Raw genomic sequence first — 12315 nt, 5'->3', positions numbered from 1 at the left:
GTTATCTTGAATCCCGATTCTGTCTTCTGTGGCATTGGCTACCCTTCCCAGTTTGGTGTCATCTGCAAATTTGATGAGCATCCCCTCAATTCCTTCATCCAAGTCTTTTATTTTTAAAAAAGTGGAACAACAACGGGCCAGGACAGAACCCTGTGACACCCCACTGGTCACTTTTCCCCCAGGATGATGAGGAACCATGAAGGTGTTCTCTTTGGGTGTAGGGTAGTGGTCAGTGTAGGGTAGACTGACCACTGGTGCTCTTTTCCATGGGAGCTGCTTTTTAAAAATTAAAATGAACCAGGTGGATCTGCTCATCTTCTCCATAGTGAGGGTTGGGAAATTTCCTTGGTCATTTACCAACTCACAGCAAAAATCCAGAGGTACCACACTCCTGGGTTTCATTTCTCTTGGATGGCAGAGCACAAGAGAGTTCAGGGCTGCGTTCAGATGTAACAATAAACCAGAGGGCATCAACATAGGTTGGCCTCTAGCTCCCATCAGCCTCAGCCAGCATGGCCAGAGGTCAGGAGGGATGGGAGTTGCAGTCTGTAGCATCTGAAGGGCACCATTTTGGTTACCTCTGTGATAAACTATGGTTTATTATTGTGTGAATGAGCCTTGGACTCATCGGCTCCTGCTCCCTTGAGGGAAGCTTGAGGGAAGTTAACTGAAAGTGGAAGGAAAAGGATCTGATCTCCTTCCAGCTGGGTTGGAGAATTGGAGAGTCGGGGGCACATGACCCCAAGGCCCCCTCAGGTTATGGAACTGTTAGATCCGCACGCAGTTACTATGCCTTGTGAGATAAGATGGCGCCCAGTACACTTCTGCTGCGCCGATGGACGTCTGTGCCGATAGAAAACTTGAGCTCCCTTAGCTCTCTTAGCATAGTCCTTAGCAGAGTTTTGCAGCGGCAGAAACTGTTGCCTTGTGTGTGGATAATAAATCAGACTGAATGCAGGCTTCTTGCTAAACTCCAACAGTCTTTTAATGAGTAGAAAAACATCATAAATCAGCCCGGCGAAAGAGCAGACATCCTTTCGCCTCTCAGCCAAAAATGAAAGGAAACTCACACACAAAGAAAGATTCCCGTATGTGAACATAACCACGCCTCAGAATGTGAGACGTCACACAGAACTGTTTAACCCTGTAAGTTCTGATTCTCCTCACATGCCTTTGTAATAATTCGCTTAATTGACAAATATATGGAGGTGAACACAGAGAGCGACACTCAACTATGCTTTGCTTCAAGTAGACCTGTCGAAATGAATGGGCCTCGTCATCTTCATTAAATTCAGTGGGTCTACTCTAGAACATAGTTGAATGGGGCCAGCAGGCACTCCCGTAAGGCAAAAGAACCCTTGCACGAGAGCAAATTGGGCAGGGGGTGCAGCTGAAACCTCTCCCCTCTTTCTCTCTGCCTCTCCCAGCCTGCCGCCTGCCTTCTCTCTTGGGTTCTGCTCCCTCCCCTCAGTTGGAGAGGTGTCCCCTCTTCCAAACTCTAAGAGGTTCTTCATTCAAAGCTTTCTGACAGCAGAACACTCTCCCTTGGGAGGTTGTGGACTCTCCTTCGTTGGAGGTTGGATGGCCATCTCCCAGGGATGCTTAAGATTCCTGCATTGGAGGGGGTTGGACTAGATGACCCTTGGGGGTCCCCATTAGCTTCCACTATTGAAGAAATGCCAACCAACCATCTGACAACCAACCTAAAAACAGGGGTCAGTGTACTTTGGGGGGTGACCAATGGTTTCTAACGAATCTGTTTGTTTGACTGACTGACTGAGCCAAGGGATCAGATCAGATCTAGGATCTGGAGCCACAGAGACAGGACTGCTGGAGCCCACTTCAGAAGGATGACTGAGACATACCCACAGAGGAAGCTGTCTGGCTTCCATACTGAGAGCAGATCCAATTGCCTTTTTGGAATGGTAAGGATCCCATCCCTTGAAAAAGAGCATGTTTGGAAATGGGGCAGGATTCGTTCTTTTCCAACATGCTTTGGTGTGGATGTAAAGAGCCGCTAAGGATCCAATCCGCCAGGATCTTCGTCTAACCATTGGCCATGCTGTCAGGGGCTGATGGGAGTTCCAATTCAAAACACACGGATGGGGAAGGGGCACCAGGCTGGGGATGGCTGACCTACACTCTTGCTACGCTCCTTCCTCACTTCACACCCTTACCTCAGACGTCTCAGTATTCCTTGCAATGGCTGCGTGGCCGAAGTCCCGCACTGCCATCAGCACCTGTGAAATATGGGTGCTTGAAGCCACACCGATAGCCTCAGAAATTCCCTAGGGAGAATGAGGCACGTCAAACATGTCATTTTCTTGATTGCAATTAGTGATAATAATAATAATAAATCTTATTTATATCCCGCCCTCCCCAGCCAAAGCTGGGCTCAGGGCGGCTAACAACAATTAAATAGTACAACATTCTAAAAACATTTCATTATAAAAATTAAATAAAATCAATTAAAATGAAATTGATGGCAACCATTAAGCTAAGCTGATCATGAGGGATGGAGGATAAATGTGATTCTGTAAGCAGATTCCTGTGAAATGTGGGGAACCAAATTTAAGAATGGAGAAATGAGACACTTAGAGAACCAATTTGAAGAGATCCTTTCATCCCGGATAATAATAGGGGTGGTTTGAAGAACGATATTTCTGTGGATTCTGATGTGAACTGACCAGACCACACCTCCCAGACTCGTGCAGCTTGCAACGCAAGGATGCCTTGCATTCTGACATTTTCAAATCTTGTGATACAGTTCTTGGCTTCATTAAATACTCAACTACATTAAAATGCATCATTTATTCCCTGGAAGTATTTGTAATCCACCGCTCACCCAAAGGCGCCAGAGCAGGAATATGCACCATCTAAACCAGGGTGCTCCAGTTTCTCATACCAAGTGGGCCACAAGAGTAGTTCAGCACAGAACCTGTGGGCCGCACACTGACTTGTCGTGTGGGAGAGGGGAGCAAGGCCAAAATTTGACACACACGCCCCGGCCCGCATGCTGCCTTCCCAAAGGTAGGCAGGTGAGGCGCTGGGTTTTGGGAAGGAGGCACGAGGCTCTGGCGGGACCTAGAGCCTTCCCACCTTCTTGCCAAAGGTGGGAAAGAGCTAACTGAGGACCCTAGGACCCTGACAGATCACACCTGCCTCCTTCCCCAAGCCCAGCACCTCCTTACCCAGCTTTGGGAAGGCAGTGCAAGGCCTACAGGTGTGTAGGGGTGCCTCCAAGCTTGCTGAGGGCTGCCAAGAAAGGCATTGAGGGCCACTTGCTGGCTGCTCTGATCTAACCCAAAACTAAACAAATCTGCCCAGATATGTTGAATGCTGAAAAGCAGTTGCTCCTGTAAGAGGCTTTGAGGGGGTGAGTGGGTGGGTACAAAATCTTTGGAGGGAGGAAGGTCATGAGCAGAGACCAATCCGGAAATCAGGACAGAGGGCTGGTGGGGTAATGTCAGGGACTGGCTGGATGAGTAAGAGTGGGGGACCCTGGATTGTGGTGGTGGGACACTGGGGAGCAGCCTGGGGAGGCGCTTGAATCAAGAGGGTTCAGAAGGAGGAGGCTCTTCCAGGACAGTCTCCGTGTGAGCGCAGTCCCAGTCCCGCTGGCTCTCCTCCCCCCTGACATCCCACACATTCACTCACCTCTCTGTCTGCTTCCTCTTCGAGAGGCAACCTCAGGAGTAAGTGCAGGTACTGGTGGACTGTCTCTGCGCTCCTGGAATCCCGCAGCTTGAGTCCATAGTATCTATAGAGGGCGTTCTAAGGGTTGGGGAAGGTTTGGGTGAGTCACAGGGAGGAGACCCCACCAGCTACATCAACTGCTTTTGGAAAACCAAAAAAATTCAATTTTACCGTCTGAAAATGTCGGGTAATACTAAATAATAATAATAGATTGCAAGTACTAGGCAATTGTTTTAATGATTTGTATGCAATTTTACACATCTTCTGAATTCCCAAGTCACGTTACAACTCTTTAAAGGTAAAGGTAAAGGGACCCCTGACAATTAAGTCCAGTCGCAAACGACTCTGGGCTTAAAGCTCATCTCGCTTTAAGGCCGAGGCAGCCGGCATTTGTCCGCTTCCACAGACAGTTTTTCCAGGTCATGTGGCCAGCATGACTAAGCCGCTTCTGGCGAAACCAGAGCAGCACACGGAAATGCCGTTTACCTTCCAGCCGGAGCAGTACTGGCTTCAGCTGGGGAGGGTGGGATATAAATAAATTATTATTATTATTATTATTATTATTATTATTATTATTATTATTTTATTTACTTGCACTATGTGCTTTTGAACTGCTAGGTGGGCCGAACAACGGGAGCTCACCCCATCGCAGGGATTCGAACCGCCGACCTTCCAATCGGCAAGCCCAAACGGCACAGTGGTTTAACCCACAGCACCACCCGCGTCCCTATTACAACTCTTTAGTACTCCTCATTTGGGGAATTTGAAAGTTGACAAGTTCAGCATGTCCTAATTGCTCTGCCTCCACTGTTGGAGGCAGGAATGCTTCTGAATACCAGTTGCTGGAAACCACAGGAAGGGGAGAGTGCTCTGTGTTCGAATTCTGCTTTCCAGTTTCCCATGGGCATCTGGTTGGCCACTGTGAGATAAGGATGCTGGTCTAACCCAGCAGCCTCATCTTTCATTCTCATGACACACTTTTGTCCTAGATACGCTGACCCTAGGCTCTTCCCACTTTTTTAGAGGACTAATACCTGCACCTGCAGCCTCTTACAGGTGTCCCCAGCCTCCCTCCACAGTAATGTGGTTGGCTGTCACCGGTTTAAAAGGGAAGCCTGTCCAATAGTGGTGGAGTGGTGTAGATGAGTGTGGAGTCTTCTTTTGCCTCAAGGCGCAGGTACTCTGTCTGATTAGATGAACTGCTTTTGTAGATATTTGTATATATATTTAGCTCACAATAATAAATACTGCACTAAAGAACCTAGGACTCTGAGCTTTCTGCTAAAAGCGCTGCGAGGAATTCGTGACAGGGTTATGGGCCCAGCACACTTCTGCTGCGCATGAGTACAGGTGGCTGTTATCTAGCCGTGGGTGCTGGAGGGGAGCTGCAGCAATGGAGCAGTCCAGAGCTGGCGTGCTGCTGGAGAAGCTGACGGCCATGAACTACAGCATCTGGTCAGTCCGCATGCAACACTTCCTCAAGCGTGAGGGCCTGTGGAAAGTGGTGGAAGATCCACCGCAGCCCCCTGAGGAGGATGAAAAGGATGAGAAAGCCTTGGCTATGATCATCCTTGGAATGGACGACAGCCAGCTAGTCTACGTAGCTGATAAGGTGACAGCAAGTGAGGCGTGGGATGCGCTCAAGCTGTCCATGTGCGAGAGACATCTGGCTTGCTGATAACACTGACCAGGAGAACGTACCGGTGTCGGAAGACACCGGGGGACTCCCCGGTGAACCACCTAAAATTCCTTTGGACTTGCTGTGGACTTGATCACGCAAGTACCTTCTGCTATCCGGAGAGCAGAATAAACTCTTTCTTCTTTGAATCAACCTTGGTGTCATTTGGCTTCCTTCCTCCTGTCCCGGAGCAACGCAGACCCAATCAGTGAACTCCAATAAGGCTACAGATCCAATACTCTCTGTGGAAGTGCTGGGTCAGAATGACGCAGCAGTAATGTGATTGGCTGTCACCGGTTTAAAAGGGAAGCCTGTCCAATAGTGGTGGAGTGGTGTAGATGAGTGTGGAGTCTTCTTTTGCCTCAAGGTGCAGGTACTCTGTCTGATTAGATGAACTGCTTCTGTAGATATTTGTATATATATTGAGCTCACAATAATAAATACTGCACTAAAGAACCTGGGACTCTGAGCATTCCGCTAAAAGTGCCGCGAGGAATTCGCGGCAAGGACTTACCTTGTTGTGTCCAGGCTTGGATGTCTTCTGCTGGGAATAAAATGAAGAAAAGTGTCATGTTTCTTGTCTAGAGAACAGTTGCCATCTATCTGCCACTTGTCTTCTCTAAAAAAACCCCACATGCCTAGAAATAGACTTCTTGCAAAAATCATTTGGAGTAAAATCTATTGCAATCAATTCTTCTTCTTTTTTAAAGTAACACTCCAAAGAAGATTTAATAAATCCTCTGGACTGGGAGACACACCATTCATTTAAAGCACTTTGTTTCTTGCCATGAACAAACAGAATCTAGGCATTGTGGCTATTACTATTATTTATTAAATTTCTGTACTGCCCTTCATCCGAAGATCACTGGCCGGTTTACAATATAAAAACTCAAAAATACATACCATAATAACAAACAGACAATACCACTCCCAGTATGATTATTTATTAAATTTTCTGTTGCAGAAAGTATTTGCTTGCCTGCTCTGCCAAATGCCCAGGCCTGGCAAATTAACTGCTCTTGAGAGCGAAGAGGAAATATTGGCCATATCAGGCACAATACAGTCACAAAAACTTTTACTGCACAATATCGGATTCTCAAACGTTCCAAGATATCGGGAACGATCAGTTGCAAAAGTTAAAGAAAAAAACATGCAACATTTCCTGGGGTCCAAGTCATCCCACCAAATCAAGTTCATGGATTGGTTCTTCTTCCGGTCTACAGATGCTGCACTGATCGCCTTCTCTGCTTCCCCAAATTTGCCTGGTCCTCTTTTCAAGCCCCACCAGGAGAAAGTCGTCTCTTGCATCTGCAAATAGGACCTTCCTCCAAGCTGGGCTCCCAATAGTTCAGGCGGAGGCAAACACGGCCCTCCAGCTGTTTGGGGACTCCAATGCCCATCACCCCTGACCCGCTGGTCCTGTTTGCTAGGGATGATGGGAGCTGTAGTCCCAAAACAGCTGGAGGGCTGGGTTTGCCTTTGCCTGTGATAGTTCATGGCAGTTCCCCTTCTACATGCTCCCACCAGCCCCAGGCAGCATATGGTCCAGAACATTTAGAGGGCACCAGGTTGGGGAATCCTGGTTCACGCTGCGCAACATCAGACCAGGGTGGCTAAAAATCAATGACCCCCTTTTTTAAAAATGGATTTCTTTGATTTAAATCACATTTTTTAAAAAATTAATTTGGATTTCTAAAATAAAATGCTTTTGGAGGAAAAATCTTCCAAAATATATTTTCTTTTTAAGTTGCATTATAGTCCAACGGCTATTCACTGGGAAGTAAGGATTTATTTTAAGTTTTTCATATATGCTAAAATTCATTCTAAGAATTTTTTTAAAAAAAGTTAACCACATCAGTTAACAAACATGGATATATATGCTATAATGTTATTGTTTTAGTTAAATAAATTGTTTAAATTCTAATTAAGAAAATGGTTATTTTTCTTCCAATAAGGTACAGCAGAAAAGTTGTCCAAATATACAGTGGTAGCTCAGGTTAAGAACGTAATTCTTTCCGGAGGTCCGTTCTTAACCTGAAACTGTTCTTAACATGAAGCACCACTGTTAGAGGTACCGGTTGGTTGCTTGACAGCAATCAGGAAATATGGCTCAAGAGTCGGTTTTCCAGCTTTCTTCTTAGTGATCAAAACCTTCAGAATGCAGAGCACCTCTATTCCATGTCTTGCTCATTCACGGGCAGAATCTGAGAGTGGGCGGCCCTTCAACCTTCCCCAGCAGAGTAATTTCTTGGCGCCCAGTCTGCGCCTCCCCTCTCTGCGCGGAAACCTACTGCGCAAGGAAGGCTTGGGTAATGGGGGACCCCCCTCCTCCCCGCTTTGCTCAGGCAAGGTGTCCTGGCACCGCCTTGCCTCCTCCAACCCCTGCATCTCCTCTCCTTCCTCCGCTGAGGAAGTGCTGCTTCCCACGATCTTTGGGGGCTCTCTGAAATCCACCCGGCTTTTCCCCTCTCGCCCCTGAGCCGATGGCAGTTCTTAACCCGAGGTACTATTTCTGGGTTAGCGGAGTCTGTAACCTGAAGCGTATGTAACCTGAAGCGTCTGTATGCAGTTAACTTATTATACCCCACAATAATTTCATAATTATGTGTCTATGCATTCCTAACAGTATAACCAAATCAGTAGTAAAAACTACTCTGGAAATTTATTATTCCCAAAATGAAACCTTCATCTGGTTGTAAATATTAAGATTATACAAGCAAGAATGTAAAAAGATGCTTTAAATCGATTTGATTTCAATCAAATCCACCCTGCATCACACACACCTGGGGAGGTGGCTGGAGGTGTTGGAGGATGGTCTCCAAAATCTCCTTTTCATCCATCATCTCCAAAGCTTCTCTGACGGTTCTTCCTCCCAGCATTTTCTTACCCACCAACAAGTACTCTAAGTTTTCATCAGAGAGTTCTTCAGAAAGAAAGAGAGAGAGAGAGAGAGAGAGGTGAGTAAATGAGGCGGATGAGAGGGAAAGGTACCGTGTTTTTCCATGTATAACACGCCCCCATGTATAAGACGCCCCCTATTTCTGGGCACTCAAAATTTAGAAAACGGGGGCAGATTGCCAAGACTTGCTAAGCTTTTTTGGGGAGGGGTTGCCCAGAGTGGTTGAGCTTTTTTGGGGGGGAGGGAGCCATTAATCAAATTGCACAATTGCAGGCAGGCATCGACCACCAAGTCACCTATCGTCTGCCAGTTGACAACAGCCCTTTCCACAGCAAAGAAATCATAGCTGGGAATCTCTTCCTGGCGGCTACAATCAAGCGCCCGTCCCCCCTCAGCACTCCCCCTGTAGAAGAGGAGCCCCAATTTGACACTTGATTTGGGGGGTAAAAAACCTCGTCTTATACATGAGAAAAGACGGCAAGTTCTTTCTCAGGTGGCTTCTCGCCTGTTGCAATGAGCGGGTGCATGCCATATCTGAACAGGGATCATAGAACTGTAGCGTCTGAGGGGACCTGCGGGGTCACCCAGTCCAACCCCCAACAATGCAGAACAGGGGCAGCCACCCGGAAGTCCCTGCTCCATGTTACACGCCTCTGAACAAGGAGGGGTGGGATGGGGGGGGGGACTTCCACCCAGACATCAAGGAAACCAAGAGAGACCCTGACCTTGTATCATAATAATAATAATTTATTATTTATACTCCGCCCATCTGGCTGAGTTTCCCCAGCCACTCTGGGCGGCTGCCAATCAAGTATTAAAAACAATACAGCGTTAAATGTTAAAAACTTCCCTAAACAGGGCTGCCTTCAGATGTCTTTTAAAGATAGGGTAGCTACTTATTTCCTTCACATCTGAAGGGAGGGTATTCCACAGGGTGGGCGCCACTACCGAGAAGGCCCTCTGTCTGGTTCCCTGTAACCTTACTTCTCGCAATGAGGGAACCGCCAGAAGGCCCTCGGTGCTGGATCTCAGTGTCCTGGCTGAATGATGGGGGTGGAGAGGCTCCTTCAGGTATACTGGACCGAGGACGTTTAGGGCTTTAACACTTTGAATTGTGCTCGGAAACGTACTGGGAGCCAATGCAGATCTCTCAGAACCAGTGTTATTTGGTCCCGGCGGCCGCTCCCAGTCACCAGTCTAGCTGCCGCATTCTGGATTAATGGCAGTTTCTGGGTCACCGTCAAACGTAGCCCCACGTAGAGTGCGTTGCAGTAGTCCAAGCGGGAGATAACTAGAGCATGCACCACTCTGGTGAGACAGTCTGCAGGCAGGGAGGGTCTCATCCTGCATACCAGGTGGAGTTGGTAGACAGCTGCTATGGATACAGAAGTAACCTGTGCCTCCATGGACAGCTGTGAGTCCAAAGTGACTCCCAGGCTGCGCAGGGGCACAGTTACCCCATTCAGGACCAGGGAATCCCCCACACCCGCCAGCCCCCTGTCCCCCCAAAACAGGACTTCAGTCTTGTCAGGATTCAACCTCAATCTGTTAGCCACCATCCATCCTCCAACCGCCTCCAGGCACTCACACAGGACCTTCACCGCCTTCACTGGTTCTGATTTAAAGGCGAGGTAAAGCTGGGTGTCATCTGCATACTGATGAACACCCAGCCCAAACCCCCTGATGATCTCTCCCAGTGGCTTCATATAGATATTAAAAAGCATGGGGGAGAGGACGGAACCCTGAGGCACCCCACACGTGAGAGCCCAGGGGTCTGAACGCTCATTCCCCAACACCACTTTCTGGGCACGGCCCAGGAGAAAGGAGCGGAAGCACCGTATAACAGTGCCCCCAGCTCCCAGCCCCTCTAGACGGTCCAGAAGGATGTTATGGTCGATGGTGTCAAAGGCCGCTGAGAGATCCAGCAGAACTAGGAAACAGCTCTCACCTTTGTCCCTAGCCTGCCGGAGATCATCAACCAGTGCGACCAAGGCAGTTTCAGTCCCATGGTGAGGCCTGAATCCCGATTGGAAGGGATCCAAATGGTCTGTATCCTCCAGGCATGCTTGGAGATGTTCGGCAACCACCCGCTTAACCACCTTGCCCAAGAATGGTAAATTTGAGACTGGGCGATAGTTGGCCAAATTGGCTGGGTCTAAAAAAGTTTTTTTAAGAAGTGGTTTAATGACCGCCTCTTTCAGTGGGTCTGGGAAGGCTGCCTCACAGAGAGAAGCATTCACTACCCCGCAGAGCCCATCGCCCAGCCTTTCCCGGCTCGTTTTTATCAGCCAGGATGGGCAAGGATCAAGGAGACAGGTGGTTGGTTTCACTTGTCCAAGCAGCCTGTCCACATCCTCGGAGGTAACAGATTGGAATTGATCCCATGTAACAGCACTAGACAGAACTAGACAGTGCTACTCTCCCGCCCTGTCCCTGCTCCCACGGTGGAGTCTACCTCCTTCTGAATCTGAGCGACTTTATCTGCAAAAAACTTTGCAAAAGCACTGCAGGAGATCTTGGGGTCCCTACCAGGCCCTGGTGGTGCAAGTGGTTCTGATAGATTGTGAACCACCTGAAAAAGTCTCCCGCTGCTGTTTTCTGCATTGCCACTTGGTAGGCTCGACGTTGAGCTCTAGCCCGTGTCCAGTCTGATTCAGAGTGAGTTTTCCGCCACCGGCGCTCTAGCCGTCTCAACGATTCGCCCTCAGCTCTGGGGAAAACCACGGGGCTGTCCAGGCTCTGCAATCAGAGAGGGCGCTTCGGAGCCAGACAGTCAATAGCCCTGGTTAACTCCGCATTCCAACGGGCCACCAGGGAATCAGCCGAGAGGCCACCAACTTGGGATAAAACATCCCCTACCGCTCTCTGGAAACCAGTTGGATCCATTAAGTAGCAGGGGCGGACCATCCGAATCGGTCCCACCTCCCTGCAGAGGGGAAGGGTCGCGGAGAAGTCCAGTTGCACCAGGAAGTGATCTGACCATGGCACTTCTTTTGTTTCGCTTTTAGTTAGTGTCAGATCACCAACATCCGTAGAGGTAAACACCAGGTCTAAGACCAAGGGGAACAACCCAAGAGGGATCTGGTTCTGCCTACTCACCTGGGAACGCTGGCCCAGAGTCCTCAAGGCTCTTCTTTTTTGAGGGCCGCTGCTGGCTTGGGTCTTGCTTCACCAGCCCTGGCAAGACTAGGGGTCTGGCCTCTGCCGGTATGGCCTCTGCCGCTGATGGGGTAGGCTTTGCCAATGCCGGCAGTAGGGCAGGGGCCTCTTCCTCATATGAGGGGTAGATCTTTTGATTTCTCCTCCTGCCCTCTGTGGCTGATGTTGAAGGCTTTGCCAATGCCGGCAGTAGGGCAGGGGCCTCTTCCTCATATGAGGGGTAGATCTTTTGATTTCTCCTCCTGCCCTCTGTGGCTGATGTTGAAGGCTTTGCCAATGCCGGCAGTAGGGCAGGGGCCTCGTCCTCATATGAGGGATAGATCTTGTTCTTCTTTTTTCTTTTTAGAAAAAAAGCCATCCTGCAAGATGCAAAAAGATTAGGAATTATTGGGAAATGATATATAATGAATTGAAAAAACTGTTTAAAAAGACTTTTGTTAAGAAACCAGAAGCATTCCTTCTAGGAATTTTAGACCAAGATGTAAAAAAAGAAAATTGGAAATTATTTATGCATGCAACAACAGCGGCAAGAATTTAATTAACACAAATTTGGAAGACAGAAGAAATACCAACGAAAGAACAATGGCAAGGGAAACTTATGGAATATGCAGAACTGGCAAAACTAACAGAAAAATTACATGAAAAGGACAACAAAGACTTTAAAAGAGAATGGGAACCATTTACAATATGAAGAGGCAACATAAAGAAATGGACTCATTGGCAGTGAACAATCACAACTGTCTACAACAAAAAATAAGACTATATGTATTGAGGAAATTTTGGGGAAACATCAAATACGCAATGTGAACAATAGGGAAATAAAACAAAATGTGAGTACGAGGGAAGTCCAGGGGAGGAGGGTCGAAATATGAAAAATTGTTAA

The 12315-nt window shown here is 48.0% G+C and overlaps 1 protein-coding gene across 1 annotated transcript; it reads right to left on the bottom strand.

Annotated features, from left to right (window-relative positions):
• Nucleotides 1-2024: 2024 nt before the first annotated feature.
• Nucleotides 2025-11436, bottom strand: LOC309346319 (uncharacterized protein). Its single transcript, XM_081869944.1, has 5 exons — nt 11373-11436; nt 8158-8297; nt 5889-5915; nt 3658-3774; nt 2025-2288 (listed from the first exon to the last, which is right to left on the bottom strand). The coding sequence occupies exons 2-5, from the start codon at nt 8251-8253 to the stop codon at nt 2166-2168; spliced, it is 363 nt and encodes a 120-aa protein (XP_081726070.1). The 5' UTR covers nt 8254-8297; nt 11373-11436; the 3' UTR covers nt 2025-2165.
• Nucleotides 11437-12315: the final 879 nt, after the last annotated feature.

This window comes from Podarcis erhardii (genome assembly GCF_964252035.2).
Source record: "Podarcis erhardii genome assembly, chromosome: 7".
NCBI classification, from domain to species: domain Eukaryota; kingdom Metazoa; phylum Chordata; class Lepidosauria; order Squamata; family Lacertidae; genus Podarcis; species Podarcis erhardii.
This window is presented reverse-complemented; position numbering and strand designations above follow the sequence as displayed.

What these genes read in the sequence shown, in the direction of transcription:
- LOC309346319 (XM_081869944.1), bottom strand. Translation starts at nt 8,253, where the DNA reads ATGCTGGGAGGAAGAACCGTCAGAGAAGCTTTGGAGATGATGGATGAA. An exon ending in CCAAGCCTGGACACAACAAG is followed by an intron (nt 3,775 to 5,888) that starts GTAAGTCCTTGC and finishes CCCAACCCTTAG; the next exon opens with AACGCCCTCTATAGATACTA. An exon ending in AAGAGGAAGCAGACAGAGAG is followed by an intron (nt 2,289 to 3,657) that starts GTGAGTGAATGT and finishes CATTCTCCCTAG; the next exon opens with GGAATTTCTGAGGCTATCGG.